The 18,032-nt window shown below is 38.3% G+C and overlaps 2 protein-coding genes across 5 annotated transcripts in view; one reads left to right on the forward strand and one right to left on the reverse strand.

Annotated features, from left to right (window-relative positions):
- The window catches only part of LOC124288284, a 47,064-nt gene extending 36,157 nt beyond the window's left edge, over positions 1-10,907 (reverse strand). The window contains exons 1-3 of the mRNA XM_046724801.1: positions 10,775-10,907; positions 9,339-9,482; positions 1,809-1,964 (exon numbers count right to left, since the gene is read on the reverse strand). Of these exons, the coding sequence (XP_046580757.1) occupies positions 1,809-1,964; positions 9,339-9,466 (284 nt within the window). The 5' untranslated portion in view covers positions 9,467-9,482; positions 10,775-10,907. The remainder of the gene's footprint in view (positions 1-1,808; positions 1,965-9,338; positions 9,483-10,774) is intronic.
- The window catches only part of LOC124288283 (dual specificity protein phosphatase 16-like), a 66,134-nt gene that overhangs the window by 2,761 nt on the left and 45,341 nt on the right, over positions 1-18,032 (forward strand). For 2 of the 4 annotated variants that reach the window (XM_046724800.1, XM_046724796.1), the window contains exons 1-2: positions 11,006-11,227; positions 17,550-17,890. In XM_046724800.1, coding sequence (XP_046580756.1) covers positions 17,759-17,890 — 132 coding nt within the window. In that variant the 5' untranslated portion in view covers positions 11,006-11,227; positions 17,550-17,758. Of the gene's footprint in view, positions 1-11,005; positions 11,228-11,687; positions 11,707-17,549; positions 17,891-18,032 lie in introns of those variants that run through there. The other 2 variants (XM_046724799.1, XM_046724797.1) reach the window with 2 other exon arrangements.

Genomic DNA, 18,032 nt, shown 5'->3' on the forward strand with positions numbered 1-18,032 from the left:
AGATATTCCTGAATGCAATTGAACAAGATGGCCGCCAGACTAAGCTAAACCTGCCCTTCTGTGACGTTACTCGCCATCATCAAGGCATCTAACCTAAATTTTTAACTCTGCTTATTCAGAAATAATATTTATCAAAGTGTTCTCTAAATAATACAAGAGGCAGCAGGGTAGCCTAGTGGTTCAAGTGTTCACTTATCAGGCCGAAGGCCCAGGTTCGATTCCCCATCAGGGTACAATTTGTGAAGGCCATTTCTGGCAATACTGCAGCTATTTCAGGCTGGAATCTACCAGATGAGAAGAAGATACTGAAACACTTTTCACATATTAGCCAATGGCCCGCCATTGACCAAGCTGCAACTTGGAAGTGAGTTAGTTAGGTAATATTTATTGTCACATTCACAATATTTCAGCTATATCGTGACGAGAAGAATAAATGATCATATTCCAGATCTCAACTTATAGTACAATACTTCCATGTGATAGCTTCAGTGAAAAGGCATAATAAAAATCATAATAACAACATTATATAACTTAAAATAAAAGCCCAGATAATATTTTTAAAATATTTGACAGTGAATCTGACAAACAGTATGTGCAATAGTGTATAAACAAGATAGTACAAACACACTGCACATAAAACTTGAGAAATAGGGTACAACTCTTGCTGGCTTATTGTAACAAATCTATAACAGTTGACAAGACAGTACAGATTGTTGACATCGTAGTGCATCAGAATGTGACATGTTACTGAGCAGATTTAATTGTATCAAGTTAATCATGTATGCTGTGATCCACAATCCTAACTCTAGACACAAACAACATTCATAGAACTATCACCAATGGTGAACTGGCAAAGACATCCTTGTTATTTCCAGCATGGATGACTCACTGTAAGCCTGACCAGTATATGAAAATAACCCTTCTACATCCGCCAGACTCCGCGACACCTTGCAGTTTCATCAATCTCATTGGTCAATCCCAAAATGCGTCAATCAACTATTTTAAGTTTCCTAAAAAACCTGACTTGAATAAAGCCCGCCAAAATAACATGGCCTTCAGCTCTCTGCGAAACAATGGTCCATGAAAACATCTGTTCTCAGTTTATAACAACACAACAAAGGACCATATGATTTGAACATAATACTACAAAAAATTGCATCACTTCATGCTTCATGTGAGTTGGGTTTAATGATGCTTTGAAAGGCCATTAGAATGTTGAGATTATTCTACAGCAAACAGCAACCTGATTTGTTAAACAAAGACAGAGATAAAACAGAGAAAGAAATATCACTTGCACTTCTTCATTCCCCATGCACAGTAGTTATCCTAACTATAATCATATTATTCTTATAAAACTGTTTAGAGCTCATGTTCAAACCTGTTCAGGCTGGAAGGTTCTCGTTGTTAAGTCTCCATCATTGAAATCCATCTGTATATTATGAGTCACTGCTCACTTGTTTAAACCAAAAGGAATGAAAACTACATATTTCACTGACAAAATCTGACAATATTACAATCTGCTTTCAGTATTTTACCATTTCAGTTTTTGTTTGTTGTTAAATGCTGCCCTCAGCAATATTTCAGCTGTTTGGAGACAGTATTGTCTGTTAGAGACATGGGGGTGGTCATGTGGCTAAAGCACTACCTTGTCACACTGAAGATTCAAATTCATTCCCAATAATGTGTACAAAGCATGTTCTTGGTGTCAACGTGCATGGTATGATTGGAGTCAGACTATAAGACGCATAACAACCACTCTTGTAATCTGCTCCCTCTATGGAGATGAATAATTTCACGGTGTAACTTACAAAAACTTGACAGACTGCAGCACAGAAGGGTCTGGGGTGGGCATCCCATGCACCGGGAGGGGCAGGCGGGACAGTGGGTGGCGGCAGATGAAGGTCACGGTCAGGTTTTCAGTGGCATGTGTTACAGCACATTGAAACAGCAGGCTCGTCTTACCCCTGTGGAATACACAAATGTATCACATACACAACACCTGTACATGTCTTACCCCTGTGGAATACACATACATATCACATACACAACACTTGTACATGTCTTACCCCTGTGGAATACACATACATATCACATACACAACACCTGTACATGTCTTACCCCTGTGGAATACACATACATATCACATACACAACACCTGTACACGTCTTACTCCTGTGGAATACACATACATATCACATACACAACACCTGTACACGTCTTACCCCTGTGGAATACACATACATATCACATACACAACACCTGTACACGTCTTTCCCCTGTGGAATACACATACATATCACATACACAGCACCTGTACACGTCTTACCCCTGTGGAATATCACACATGCATACATATCACATACACAACACCTGTACATGTCTTTCCCTGTGGAATACACATACATATCACATACACAGCACCTGTACATGTCTTTACCTATGTGGAATACACATACATATCACATACACAACACCTGTACATGTCTTTACCCCTGTGGAATACACATACATATCACATACACAGCACCTGTACATGTACATGTCTTACTCCTGTGGAATACACATACATATCACATACACAACACCTGTACATGTCTTACTCCTGTGGAATACACATACATATCACATACACACATGTCACCTGTACATGTCTTACTCCTGTGGAATACACATACATATCACATACACAACACCTGTACATGTCTTACTCCTGTGGAATACACATACATATCACATACACAACACCTGTACATGTCTTACCCCTGTGGAATACACATACATATCACATACACAACACCTGTACATGTCTTACTCCTGTGGAATACACATACATATCACATACACAACACCTGTACATGTCTTACTCCTGTGGAATACACATACATATCACATACACAGCACCTGTACATGTCTTACTCCTGTGGAATACACATACATATCACATAGACAACACCTGTACATGTCTTACACAGCACCTGTGGAATACACATACATATCACATACACAGCACCTGTACATGTCGTGGAATACACATCACAACACCTGTACATGTCTTACCCCTGTGGAATACACATACACACCTGTACACCTGTACATGTACACATCCTGTGGAATACACATACACAGCACCTGTACACGCGTCTTACCCCTGTGGAATACACATACATATCACATACACAGCACCTGTACATACACTGTACCTCCTGTGGAATACACATACACATACACCTGTATCACATGTCTAATACATGGATACATATCACATACACAGCACCACAACACCTGTACATGTCTTTCCCCTGTGGAATACACACACATATCACATACACAGCACCTGTACATGTCTTACCCTGTGGAATCCACATACATATCACATACACAAATACACCTGTACATACATGTCTTACCCTGTGGAATACACATACATATCACATACACAGCACCTGTACATGTCTTACTCCTGTGGAATACACATACATATCACATACACAACACCTGTACATGTCTTACTCCTGTGGAATACACATACATATCACATACACAACACCTGTACATGTCTTACTCCTGTGGAATACACATACATATCACATACACAACACCTGTACATGTCTTACCCTGTGGAATACACATACATATCACATACACAGCACCTGTACATGTCTTACTCCTGTGGAATACACATACACAACACCTGTACATGTCTTACTCCTGTGGAATACACATACACAGCACCTGTACACGTCTTACTCCTGTGGAATACACATACATATCACATACACAACACCTGTACATGTCTTACTCCTGTGGAATACACATACATATCACATACACAACACCTGTACATGTCTTACCCCTGTGGAATACACATACATATCACATAGACAACACCTGTACATGTCTTACTCCTGTGGAATACACATACATATCACATAGACATGTACATGTCACTCCTGTGGAATACACATACTGTACATACACAGCACCTGTACATGTCTTACTCCTGTGGAATACACATACATATCACATAGACAACACCTGTACATGTCTTACTCCTGTGGAATACACATACATATCACATACACAGCACCTGTACATGTCTTACTCCTGTGGAATACACATACACAACACCTGTACATGTCTTACTCCTGTGGAATACACATACATATCACATACACAGCACCTGTACATGTCTTACCCCTGTGGAATACACATACATATCACATACACAGCACCTGTACATGTCTTACCCCTGTGGAATACACATACACAACACCTGTACATGTCTTACTCCTGTGGAATACACATACACAGCACCTGTACACGTCTTTCCCCTGTGGAATACACATACATATCACATACACAGCACCTGTACACGTCTTACCCCTGTGGAATACACATACATATCACATACACAACACCTGTACACGTCTTACCCCTGTGGAATCCACATACATATCACATACACAACACCTGTACATGTCTTACCCCTGTGGAATCCACATATCACATACACAACACCTGTACATGTCTTACTCCTGTGGATCACATACCTACTTTACATCACATACACATACACAGCACCTGTACATGTCTTACCCCTGTGGACACATACATATCACCCCTGTGGAATACACATACATATCACATACACAGCACCTGTACATGTCTTACTACTCCTGTGGAATCCACATACATATCACATACACAGCACCTGTACATGTCTTACCCTGTGGAATACACATACATATCACATACACAGCACCTGTACACGCCTTACCCTTACCCACTGTGGAATACACATACATATCACATACACAACACCTGTACATGTCTTACCCCTGTGGAATCCACATACATATCACATACACAGCACCTGTACACGTCTTACCCCTGTGGAATCCACATACATATCACATACACAACACCTGTACACGTCTTACCCCTGTGGAATCCACATATATATCACATAGACAACACCTGTATATGTCTTACCCCTGTGGAATCCACATACATATCACATACACAGCACCTGTACATGTCTTACTCCTGTGGAATCCACATACATATCACATACACAGCACCTGTACACGTCTTACCCCTGTGGAATACACATACACAACACCTGTACATGTCTTACTCCTGTGGAATACACATACATATCACATAGACAACACCTGTATATGTCTTACTCCTGTGGAATACACATACATATCACATACACAACACCTGTACACGTCTTACTCCTGTGGAATACACATACATATCACATACACAACACCTGTACATGTCTTTTGAGGAGCAGTACAGCCGACGGATAATGAAAAATGATATAGTGTTTCAAGTTCTTGGATATTTTCTCAATGAAAGTAAACCATGCTATCACAGATGTGTAAATGAGTATGTAAGCTCTTCAAAAATGAAAAAGATTGAAAAGATTCAATATCTTTATTAGACTGCAAGATGTATTGAATCGTCACATGGCGGAAGCCTGCGGTGGAGGTGCTATGCTGGTTGCATGGACCTCTGGGTAGGAGAGTGATACATTAACTCTTCTGCAGTGAATAATGCATAAAAACTGCTGTGTCTTTTACTGCTGATTAGATTACTGTTGGATTGTTTTGACATGTTAGACACTCGACACAACATACAAAGAGACACAAATTAGGACTTATCAGAAGAATTATTTGATAAATATCTGCTCAATGGTGTGAAAGTCCCAGTAGACGGAATCTAGGATGTACAAATATATTGACTATACAAAGAAAACTACAAATATCCAATTCTGTATTCAGAAACACCAGGTCAGGGACTAGAAACAGAGGATCACAAACTGATTTAATCAGCCAATAGCCAAGACCCTGTCAAACTCAACAAATTTGGCATATGGCTATAAGTCAAATTATCTTCTTGACCTACAAGTAAATTTCATTGATCCATCTAGAACTGACAAATAACTTGTACTTTTGCTGAAAACACCTCACATGGTACATGTGTTTTCACTAAATTTCAATGTGAAAACAAGTATTCAGCAAGTCAACGGTGCAGATTGAAGGGAGATAACTCTTCCAGTATCATATAACTTCACTGCTCACATTTAACACTTATGCCTGGAAGCATCTCAAACCATTTGAAGGATACCAAAATACATTTGTCTGAATTGATTCTTAAAGTACTAACAACTGGTGATCATGAAACAGAATTAAAGACAGTGGTCACAGGGTCAAGGTCAGTTCATTCAGGAATGATGTATTCATGTTATCGTATATCATTTGAGGTGAAGAGAAGGTTTATTGCACTTTCAAAGCTGAATGTGCATGTGTCTCCATGCATGGACAATGACCTAAAACTTAATATATACAAATAACACAAGCTCATTAGGTTAAAATCACTGAGAACAAATTGAAAATATTTTTCTATGTGATGTTACAACAGCACACAATACACCTGTAATAGGAAAATAAGAAAAAAAGAAAAGGAAAAAAAGAAAAAGGAAAAAAAAGAAATACTTTTTCATACTTAATTACGTGTGTATCTCATACTACATAATAATAAGCAAAATTTGGTACCAGATGATGGACAATTTAGCAGATTTAAATGAAGCACATTTTTCTGCTAAGTCACACACTGGCAAGTCATTTACTTAATTATGAAAAGTCTGATATTCTGGCCCACTGCAGTGAGGAAGTCTCGGATGGAAATGTCACTGTTGACCCATCCCTGGCACAGGTTCTTCAATCTTTTGTGGGAGGCAACTGCTTTGGCATTGGTTCGGGAAGGAGGTAGCTGACCAATGCTGATTTGTTGTAGAAGAGTGTCCACAAGGGCCTGGTCTTTTTGAAAGCAGGTTCCCTTGTACAATACCTACCATCACAGACCACAATCCAAGCTGGATACTCATGGTAATACCACTTCTTAAAATTTTGGTGAGTTTATTTTGCCAATTATACTCACAACTTCATAAAAATATGTGACATACACCAATTTCCCCCATTTATTTCTTTTTTCCCCTTACTTTTTTTCCTTTTTCTTTTTTTCCTTTCTTTTTTTCCTACATTCAATACACCTACACTCCATACTTTACATTATTGTATTGTCATTTATAGTTAAAATATTTTAGATTTAATTACTAGTTTTAAATTTATATCTGTAATAATCTAGTTGTTTTACTGTCCTTCGTTGGCAGGTTTTTAAAATTTACATTTAATTACTACAAATCTATAACTTGATTTAGTCACGATATGGCTGAAATACTGCCGATCTGATTTAAAATCTTAACTCACTCACTTGTACTTAACATTGTACAAAATGCATAAAAAGTTCATGAAACATGAAGTCAATAACGAAAACATTCAAACTTCTGATTCATTTACCAACATATATCAAGAGGGACAAGAGGATTTGCCTACAGAGGAAGAACAAACTTGTCATCATCTCTGAAGATCCTTCCAGGGTAGAGAATGCAGAGTCAGCCCATCTGAATATCCCTGTACAGCCTTAGTTGAGAAAACATCACTTCAACAGAACTTTTCGTAGTAAAGTCTTTAGACCACTCTGGTATTGTCCCTGGTATTATCCTTCCCAAGGTAAGTGATGAGGATGCGTACCTCAGGGCAAGGAGCCAAGGAATTCCAAATGAACCAACTGTTGACTTGGAGGAAGTCAGCTGTGAAGAAATACTAATGACTAAATCGAGTCCATCCAGTGTTTTCCAAATTCCTTCACTTCTGGGATAAAAGTAAACCGCCAAACTTGTGAGTGATCAGCAAAGACCCAGAAGCAAAGAAACTTCTGAAATGCTGGCATTATATAATCATGCAGAATGGAGTGGTCTATTCACAATCCTGAGAATAACAAGAGCATGAACTGAGTCATTGTTCCAGAGAAACTACTGACCAGAGTTCTGAGAGCTTGCCATGATGAAAATGGACACTTATTTAGAACCAGATGCCATTGTCTTACACGTCCATAACAGTTGAAAGCTACTGCCAGACATTTGAATGCTGCCTGTTAGGAAAGAATGGCTCAAATGTTAGAACAAGTTTGGGCCAAATAATTTCCAAATGACCACTGGAGATACTTGCTATGGATTTCACAGTACTGGAAAAAGGGACAAACAGATATGAAGATGTACTTGTTCTGACCAATTTCTTCACTTTGTTCACATAAGCTTTCCCAACCAAACATCAGCTCGCCAAGTCTGTAGCCAAGAAACCAGTGACGGAATGGTTTATCAAATCTGGAGTCTCTGATTGGCTACACAGCAGCCAATGGGGGTGTTTCGAAGACAACATTGTACATATAGACAAAACATAGACACCATTGCGTTGGTGTCCAACGGTACCCTCCATGACATGCTGAAAACACTGCAACTCAAACAAAAGATAAAATGGATAGTACTATTTCCTGAACTTGTCCCTCCCCATGTCAAGCGCCTTATCATCTCTTCTTTGGCAGAGATTCAAAGCTGCCCATGGATTTTGTCCTTGGCAATTCAAACACGGAATAATTACTGAACACCATGAAGAGCTTCAGGAAGCATATCACCAGGCCAGTAGAAGGATGGAAGAAGAAGTGTTAAAGAGACTGAAGACACTGAACGTAAATGCAGTGGACAAAGAAACCAAATGGCACCAAACCTTTAATGAAAAAATTTTAATTTTCATGCCAGACAAGATTTAGGATGCATGGAATGCAGAACCCTACAAGGTTCATAGGAGGGAAAGAATCCAGCATCTTCGCAGTGAATGGGAAAAAAAGGAAAACCTTCCATCTCAGAGACATTTTAGATTCTACACCTTTAATAGAAGACTTGGGATCCGCATAAATCATCATAGAAAGAGCTGAAGAGGATGTGGAAGAACTTAACACTCATCCAGAGGGAAATGGGAATCTTCTTTCCTGATGATCCTCCAGAGATCTTACTAGAAGCCTCGAGAGTGCACTCCTTCACCAGCCCATTCAACTGTATAAACATCTCCTCCTTTCTAAACTATCCCCCTTTGCTTTGTACACCTCTGGCTTCCACCTCTTTGCCCTTTCTAAGCTCACTGGCTTTATCAACTTACTGAATAGCCAGTTATCTTAATTACATTATTTTCTTTGTTACATTCAGTATATATACTTCCCTTCCACTTTATTTTACATTCCTGCTTGACAACAGTATAAGAATCTGAATCGAAATGTCACACTCACGAAATGAAGAAGTTGTTATCCAGAACGTTTGTCTATATTGTACTTCCAAATTTCTAAAATGTAATCTCTTAAAGTGCAAAATAATCCACTGCGTAATTCATTACAATCTCACCTGAACAAGAGTCACACAAACTAACTCCACTTACACGGTTGAAGGTCCAGTAACAATTACTCCTGCGGGCTTATCTTGGGCCATCTTCTTGATCAGGTCAAGGTCATTGTTGGCTGGTGTCATCCATGGTGATGTCATGGGAAACATCCGGAACAGTGCCATGTTTTAATCTGTCCACCTAGTTAAATAACATCTCATCTTTCTATTCAGGTTACTACATTAAAACTTATCACAAACATTTTGTAATTAACAAGTACTAAACTTAAAATAACTGCTGAAGAAATGCAAAGTAACAAAGACTACAATAATTTCTCCCACATAATAAATAAATGTATGTTTCTGTAAAAAAGATTAAACATCTTGCACTTTAATCTGACATGGTAGCTATTTATTCTCAAATAAACTGACCAAAACAACCTTTTATTAATTCCAAAGAAACACAAATATCAAGTGCAAGATATTTTTATTCTGACTATAGTTACAAAGGATAATTGGTTCTTAAAAACTGTTTGTAAGCCATTAATTAAAACCAGATGTGACCTTATAGCCATGGTGAATGAGTACTGAGTGAGATACATCAGTTACATCGTTGAAATGTCAGGTTACTTGGGGAAGAAAACCTTCAGTGGTCTAGGATCTAAACACCGACCCAATGTCTGCTGCCCTTGGCAACAAAAAAATTGTTATTTCTTCGTGTTTTTTCATTCACTGTAACCATTCAGCCACGTTTTCTGGTCAGATTTGTTGAAAATGTCTGCTTGGAACAGTATTTTTAAGAGAAAACCTTGAAAATGCTCAACTTATTCTAGCCACCATTGACACTGGACAACTGACGCAGGTGAGCAGCTAGTATGAATATCGTTCCCTGTAAATTAAGTAGTACACCCTTGGTGAAACCCTTCCGGGATAAATATGAACAGGGATTTGAACACAAGACCAATACATCATGACTGACACTCATAAACTGGAGGCAGCTGGATATGAGAACACAGTTTCACAACAAACATGGTTGATTGTGTGTCATCTTACACCAATCGTGGATTGTTGCTCATATTGGTCACTGGACGTCAAGAAAAAGTAAAATGTGCTTTCTGCATTTAATACAGGTTTTATATGCGAAGTACGACGGTTAGAATCTGTGTGATTGAAGGATCATAAATATAATCATACCTTAACAGCTGATTTACTGTGGCATTTTTTCACATTTTAGTTAACTAGAGACTGCGGTTTATGGTCTCCGGTTTGACTTGTCTTTGCTTCACACTGGGGATCACAAACGTCTTGAAGTTAAAAAACCCCATAAGACACCTTTGAAACATCACTTGCTTGATTACGGTGTTAATGTTTTTATTACCTACACCGAATCGACGCACTCATTGCGATAAAGAAGTTGACTACAGTATCCATAGAACTTGGTTTTCCTTCATCAATAACATGGATTAAAATACCATAAACATTGTGTACAACAACCTTTTTTACGTTCAGCTTTAACCTGTGAACTTGTTGTCAGCGATTATATGGAAGCAAACTCTGTTAATTATACATCACAAACATTCTAATTTCCCGCAAATAGGAATGCTTTTGCTTCCGGGAATCGTTTTGCTTCTTCCGGTGATTTGTCAAGCTAAAGACGTATGTTACGCGTGATTTCATTGGCTGGGGGTGAATCATGTTACTAAAATTAGCTAGTGACCTCATTCACGCGTACTCGGACCAGTGTTTGAAAATGGCAGTAGGATCTGTTTTGAAGATTTGTTACGTATATTTTATTAATCTCAGTGTGTCACAGCTACTCCAACAATAATCAGACACATCTGGAACACTAACATCAACGAGAACAGCCAGTGACAAGTTGGATATGTATGTTCCATAGGACCAAGACAACAACTTCACTAGAACCATGTTGAATCGTCTGTCAGCGACGTAAGTTATGTTAGTTCTGTTTGCGGTGAACGCGTGTGTTTTGGCCTAGTTCTTCCATGTCTGTCTTATCTTGCTGCTAATAGGCCTCAAGTTATATAATACTCTGTAGATGTCGTGTCGATAAGGTGATTGAATTCTGGTCGTTTATTTTGATGGGTAACTTATGCAGCTGACCGGCCAACACGTTGAATATATGGCAGTGTTTATACATGTGAGAAGTTTGACCTCTGTCGGTCACACGCATACAGTAAGGTATCGGGAACCACCCTGCACCTATGTGTATTCCAGGGTGTTACTTGAGAAGTAAAACCAATCAACACGCGTCCTGGACACTAAATTGGTTTGTATTATGTGAAACTGTTGCATAATCCACAGGTGTTGGGCAGACCGGAAGATACATTTCCAGTTATGATTATCAGGTGTTCAGTCATATGGCACACCAGATTTAGGACTGACAGCATGAGTCACCCTTACATATGGTAATTAAAATGTTCATACTTTTCTGATAAAGTTGATAAATTGTCATTTCAGGGTTAGTCAGGCAATTAGACCTGTCGTCTGTGTGTTAATAAATATGTGCCACACACTAAAGTATTAGAACAAGTTTGAGTCTTAACTGTCTCAAATCTGCAGGTAAAGTGTTAAAATAGCATACTTTGACTATCAAAACATAACATACTTTTACAAGTCAAATATGAATAAATGGAGTTCTCTGTATTTCAGCATAGCATCAACCATAACATGTTGTATGTGGTATATTCATTCAGCATTGTAATACTTATGAGTCAGATGTATTATGCAACTTGTATAAGGTTTTGTTTATATGACAATTAAGGATGGGACCCAGGGTTGTTTTTTCATGCTTGAAACCTATGGATAGGTGTCATATGGCTGTGGATGTGATTATAAGTACCCCGGTAAGAAGATCCTATTAAATTGATTTAATATTCAATAGACAATTAACAATATTAACGATAAGAGATATTTATTCAATTATTGTAGAGATGTGGAAAGTGTATAACTAAATAGTGAGTCACTGAAACAGTAAGATTGGACAATTATTGCACAATCTAACGAGCTAATGGATAAGAATGTATGAATCATCAGCATACAATTATTATGATGTTGACTGTGATAATGTTATGGTAATGCCTCTCAGTTTTGATGTACATTAATGATGTTGATGTATCTGAGGTGAGGTGAGGTGAAATTGGGTTTAACGTCGTGCTTGAGAATATTTCGCTCATATGACGACGTGCATGCGTGTGTATGTGTATGTGTGGCTGCTTGTACTAGCCAAGACTTGAGCTAGTTTTTTTATAGTGCTAGCCCACTGAGATACCATGCCGCAGTGAAGCATGAATACCCCACTCAGACACATTATACTGACTCTGAGCCGACCAGTCCTTGTTGTACCCTTTAATGCCGAGCGCCAGGCAGGGACCAACAAGTACCATATATTAACGTCTTTTGGTATGACGCGGTCAGGGATCGAATCCGCGACCTTCCGCTCTCCGGGCAGACGCTCTAACCACTACACCACGGAGGCGGTCTTGATGTATCTGAAGGTTTTTGACTCAAGTAGCTAATGTGAATAATTCTGTGGGTTTATTCTCTGCGTAATTTATCAATATGAAATGAAACTAAGCAAAGGACCTTGTGGTATTCTTAGTAAATCATGTAACCTTTGTTGAGGTAAGCCTGCTGTTTGATATGGACTATAGCTTTTGTTTATATCAGCTCAAGATATTTTAAGACCTCTTTATTCTTGGAGCCTCTAGATGTTTCCACTAAAACTTGCTATTTTTCATTTTTACATCATTTTTCGAATCATCAGTGAATTGAGAAACAAATTAAACATAATCATGATGTATGATTTAAGAAATTGGAAAATAACCAATAACATTATCAGTCATCAAGCACCAGTTATGATGAAATGGCATTTTGTATTCACAGTTGTAAAACTGTAAGTATTGATGAATACATCTGACACATTTCCACCAGACATGTTTCATGATGCAGTCACATACAAAAACATGATAGAAAAACTGTTAGTGGTACTCATTTCACCCTTTGTTTTGTAAAAGACAGCATTTGTGGGAACCTTACACTTGCAACAAGAGTGTGGTGCACCGATGATACATCTAGCTGTAATGATGAAGATAACTGGCATGTTGTAAATGGTAAAGTCAGTCTGTCATTAGTCATGGCTGTTGTGTATAGCCATACTTCCATTTGCACACATGTATGTCATTGGGTAAGTAGCACAAGTCTGGTTGGTATGTTTCCTAAACAGTTGGTTTGTTGTTGCCAAGAAAAACATTCCATATTTCCTTACTTGATTCATTGTGGAATTTGAGTCCAGGAAATGTTAAGCTCATGTCTCATGAGTGTATTTGTAGATATCTTCACAAACATTCAGATGTACAGCATTCTCATTGGAAGTGAATTGTAGATTGTTTTTGATAAATGTTTGTCTTGTGTTAAACATCGGGGATCTGTAGCCACCATTCCCATGACAATGTTTCTTGGAAACATTTTGAAATTGAAGAATTTCAAGAAGTCCTTTTTGGTGTGACTAGACTTGGCCATGCTAGTGCTTGTTTCTAAGGCGATAATGTAGCATCCAGCTTATACTGAGACTAAAGTCCTTCTGTTAATGTTGATATAAATGTCAATAAAATGGAGTAAACTATGATAAATGAAAACAACAGTAACTTTTCGTATGCGTCATCTAATCTAAGTCTATGTCAGGGGTTGAACTATATTGCCAATGCCAAGCTAATGGTTTCATCATTGCCAAGTGGGATGGGAGTTCTATATCAGTCTAATTGCAGATGGTTTGTTTGAAGTCAGGAATAGCCCAGGTTTTGCCTCAGTCTGGGGTTGCATCATCTCCTGCCAGGTGCTAACATAGATAATTAGATATTATTATTGAAAACACTCGGTAACAAGATAACATAGTAGTTCTAAATCTGTATATGATTTCTGAAAATATCAATATTAAAGCCAATTTTGTTCAAAACATGGATTTTTAATTTGAGTGTGTGATGTCCAAAAAACTGAAGTGAACATGTGATTGTTGTTTCATGACTCTTTTAACAAGATTACAGCAATATCAGTCTGAAGGAATTCATTTCACTTTTGTAAAAGCTGAAGGAACCATATAGGTAATAAGATTGTATTACTAAAGAATATATCCAATTCTGATCAACTGTCTAAATTACTATCACTCTAAATGAGGGCTCAGGTCTTTGACATATATGTATAATGTACTGATAAGCTGAAAGTGGGAATGCCATGATGTAATGAAAATGCATATTAAAAAGTGGCAAAACAATCATCAACAGAGCATGGGGTGATCAGCTGGCGCTAGACATGCCTCATCCTTGCCCCAGTATTGGTAAATACAGACTGTTTAATCCATGAATATGTTATTCTCATAGTTTCATTGAATGTTGTTTAATGGATGTTTTTGACAGTAACCGTGTAAGCAGCCAGGACATGTTACTAATGGACAGATTCCTTTCATATGGAGAAATACACGATGACAAACATCTGCATTAGAGGTTGGATTAACCAAAATGAAAATCCTTAGTGATAACCAGCACTTACTGCCAGGGGTTACACTTCTTTGTGATGCTTTAGGCACGGCACAGTATATGTTAGGGAAACATTTCCATTGTCACAATTCAAAGGAAATGGAGAGTATCCGTATAGAAACGTATATGCAGCAGACCTGAGTAAATTGATAAAGGATTGACTCTATCTCTTGTATAGAGAAAATAGTATTGTACTATTTATGTTCATACAATTTACATGGTCTCCTGCGTGAAAGGAACTATGAAGATCCAGGGGTCTTCATCATCACTTGTTATGACTGATAAAGGTTACCCACAGGGAGAAAATGTCATGGTCACATCTCTGCAATCTTCTCCCCTCCTTTGTTTTTTTTTAAGTGTCACCTGTTTAAAATGGACTGTGAAGATGCAGGGGTCTTCATCATAACTAATAAAGGTTACCCACAAGGGTAAAATGATAATATTATAATTGTGTCCTTTCTATTGTTACGAATGGTTTTGTTGCAGATGTAGGAATGTGGATTTGTAAAAAGACTTCTTTGAATAACTGAAGAACATTTGTGGTTGTATGAAACATTCTCATATTGAATTAACAGTTTTTACTTGCTTCATTTACAAGTGTTAGATGAGTCTTCTGTAGAGCTGAATGCAAAATATATTTTTTAAGAAGCTATAAAAAAACACTGAGCTGAAATGGGAGAGAAAATTTCAGTTTCAACAAGTTGTGTTCTCAACAGTTGAAGCTGGCACTGTGGTTAATCGTTTGCTCATCATGTCAAAGACCCAGGTTCGATTCCCAACATGAGTAGAATGGATGGATCCCACTTCTGATGTCCCACTCTGTGATGTTGCCGGAATATTACTAAGATCGGCATAAAACATTACTTATTTATTCACTCTGACTCTCTGGACTGGCTAACACAATACCAGTGAAAGCGTAATGTGCTCTGAATGGGTTCTTTAAGGTGTTGTGAACTTAACTGAAGCTTCAAGCCTCAATACATGTTCAAATAAGATTCAGTGTGAAAGCACATAGGTTTATACAAGGGACAATCAGTTATGACTCATGTCCCTGTGATCATATCAGTGATTGTCAGGGAGAGTCAACACACCTGGTGATTTTGTAATTTGTAGGAACCTTGCTTGCCCTAGTCATTGTGTCACAGGTGTTTGGATCTCACTAAGTGATGGATGAAGTCATATTGTTACCTGTAGATCACTACTGCAGTGATTTAGCTCACGATGCTTGATACCATGTTGAACTGAGTAGGCCCTGGGGTGGTTTGATGTCATGTGTACATAGGTAAAACAGGTTGAAGTATGAATCAATTAGGGGTTTGTCACCTTGGTTGTAAGTGTCTCATGTGAAAATGTTAGTCTAAATGTGTCAAGTTCATATTTTTAAATATATGTGTCCAACTTTGAAGAAAAGAAATGTGACCGATATCATAAAGAAACAAACATATATATTGCATATCATTTATCATGTTTATTGTCTTCAGTTTTTGTGTGACAGGGAGGAGACATGTATGTGTGTGTGTGTGTGTGCGTGCATGTGTGTGTGAGATAGAATCATGAATGCCAAAGTGTGGCTGATCATATTTGTGGATTTTGTGGATAGGTGTCATTACGAGTGTGAGCAGTGACTCTTGTCAAAGGTACCTTCGTTCATTCCTGATCCTGTTGTGTTCCAACAGAATTCTCAACAAATGAGTAATGGCCCCCACATTGTGTTCTCTCTCTCTTTACACATTGTAGCCAACCTCCGCCACTGTCATGACTGTGTGCAAACAACTGAATGGTGCTGACAGAAGGGATTTTTGTGTTTTGTGAATCACTGGGCAGTGTATTTGGATCAGTCTCAGGTGCCTGTACCTGTACCTCACTGGCCCGCTCCTCCCCTCCCCATGTTAAACACCGCCATCACATGGGGGAGCTGTCCTCGCTTGTCACTTATATTCTGTACCTCACAGATTTCTATGTACTTTACTGAATCATTATATTTGGCAATAGTATGAGATTCGGTTGACAAGGTCAGGGTTAGAGGCTGGGGTGAAGCACAGATGGCATATCGCTGTGACATGTTCCAAGGAATATTGGTGCAGGTATTTCATAGGTCTCTATGCAAGCAAGATTCATGCATGTTGTACTGTTTGCTCTCATACGTGCTGAAGAGCTGTTAGCTATGACAGAAGGATAGATTGTCATGATTTTGCAAAATATACATGTTAGGAAATAATCTGGCTGTACACTATATACCATTTACCTTTGAGTAAATATATGATATATTTTGTGATTCTAAATAATTTGTGATTCCACTGGATAAAGAAAATATTTTCTGTATTTGCTTGAGAGTGATTTATCTATATTGAAAGTACACAAATACTTATATGATGTCCTTTGAAACACCTTCTCTCATGTTGAATCATCACACAGCTGACAGTATAGTAGTTATGTGATAGAAACACTGTGACTCAGCCTGGTTTGTGTTGTTACCATGGTTTCTTGCTAATTTTTGTGTCCATATTTTAGGAGAAAGTTAATTGTAATGGATAGTTGTTAAGTGTTAAGAACATTGTAAGAAATATTATCTCATCCCTATTTCGCTCACTGGAAATACAAACGATGCCAATGTTATATTGCTGAAATATTCCTAAAAGAAGAGTGAAAGTCACCTCACTCACTCACGGAGTTACACACTAACAGGCTGCATGTTGTGACACATTCAATTGTTTCTTCAGACTGACCATGCCTGGAGCATGCTGTAAGACAGGCCCAACCCCTCTCCCTGTGGCTCCACCCCAGAGGTTCTATACAACACCCTGGTACGTCCTGGACAGAAGCATGTGATGGAAGGAGTACATACGGACCATGTCAGGAGACACTTGTGTTCCTATTAAGGGTTTTAAATTCAAAGTTTCTGTGATACATTAAGGATATACTGTTAATCATGGCCCTGATTATGGACACGAGTGAGATCCCCTGTGATCCCTCCATGGTGGACGAGAATGGTAACGGTCTTCCATGGGGACTTACAGACCATAATGGGCTGGTTGATGTGCTCAAGAAAAGATGTGAGAAGGTAAGTAAAATATTATGGTATATTTTCCATTTTTAATACACTGTACCTTCATAACTGAGCAGCCAAAACAATGCACCATCATGACTCACTTACTGTACCCAAGACAACGTATTATCATGATTCACTGTCTGTACCCAAGACA

This window comes from Haliotis rubra, unplaced genomic scaffold (assembly GCF_003918875.1).
Source record: "Haliotis rubra isolate DU_JTF1 unplaced genomic scaffold, ASM391887v1 Scf414, whole genome shotgun sequence".
Classification (NCBI taxonomy): Eukaryota; Metazoa; Mollusca; class Gastropoda; order Lepetellida; family Haliotidae; genus Haliotis; species Haliotis rubra.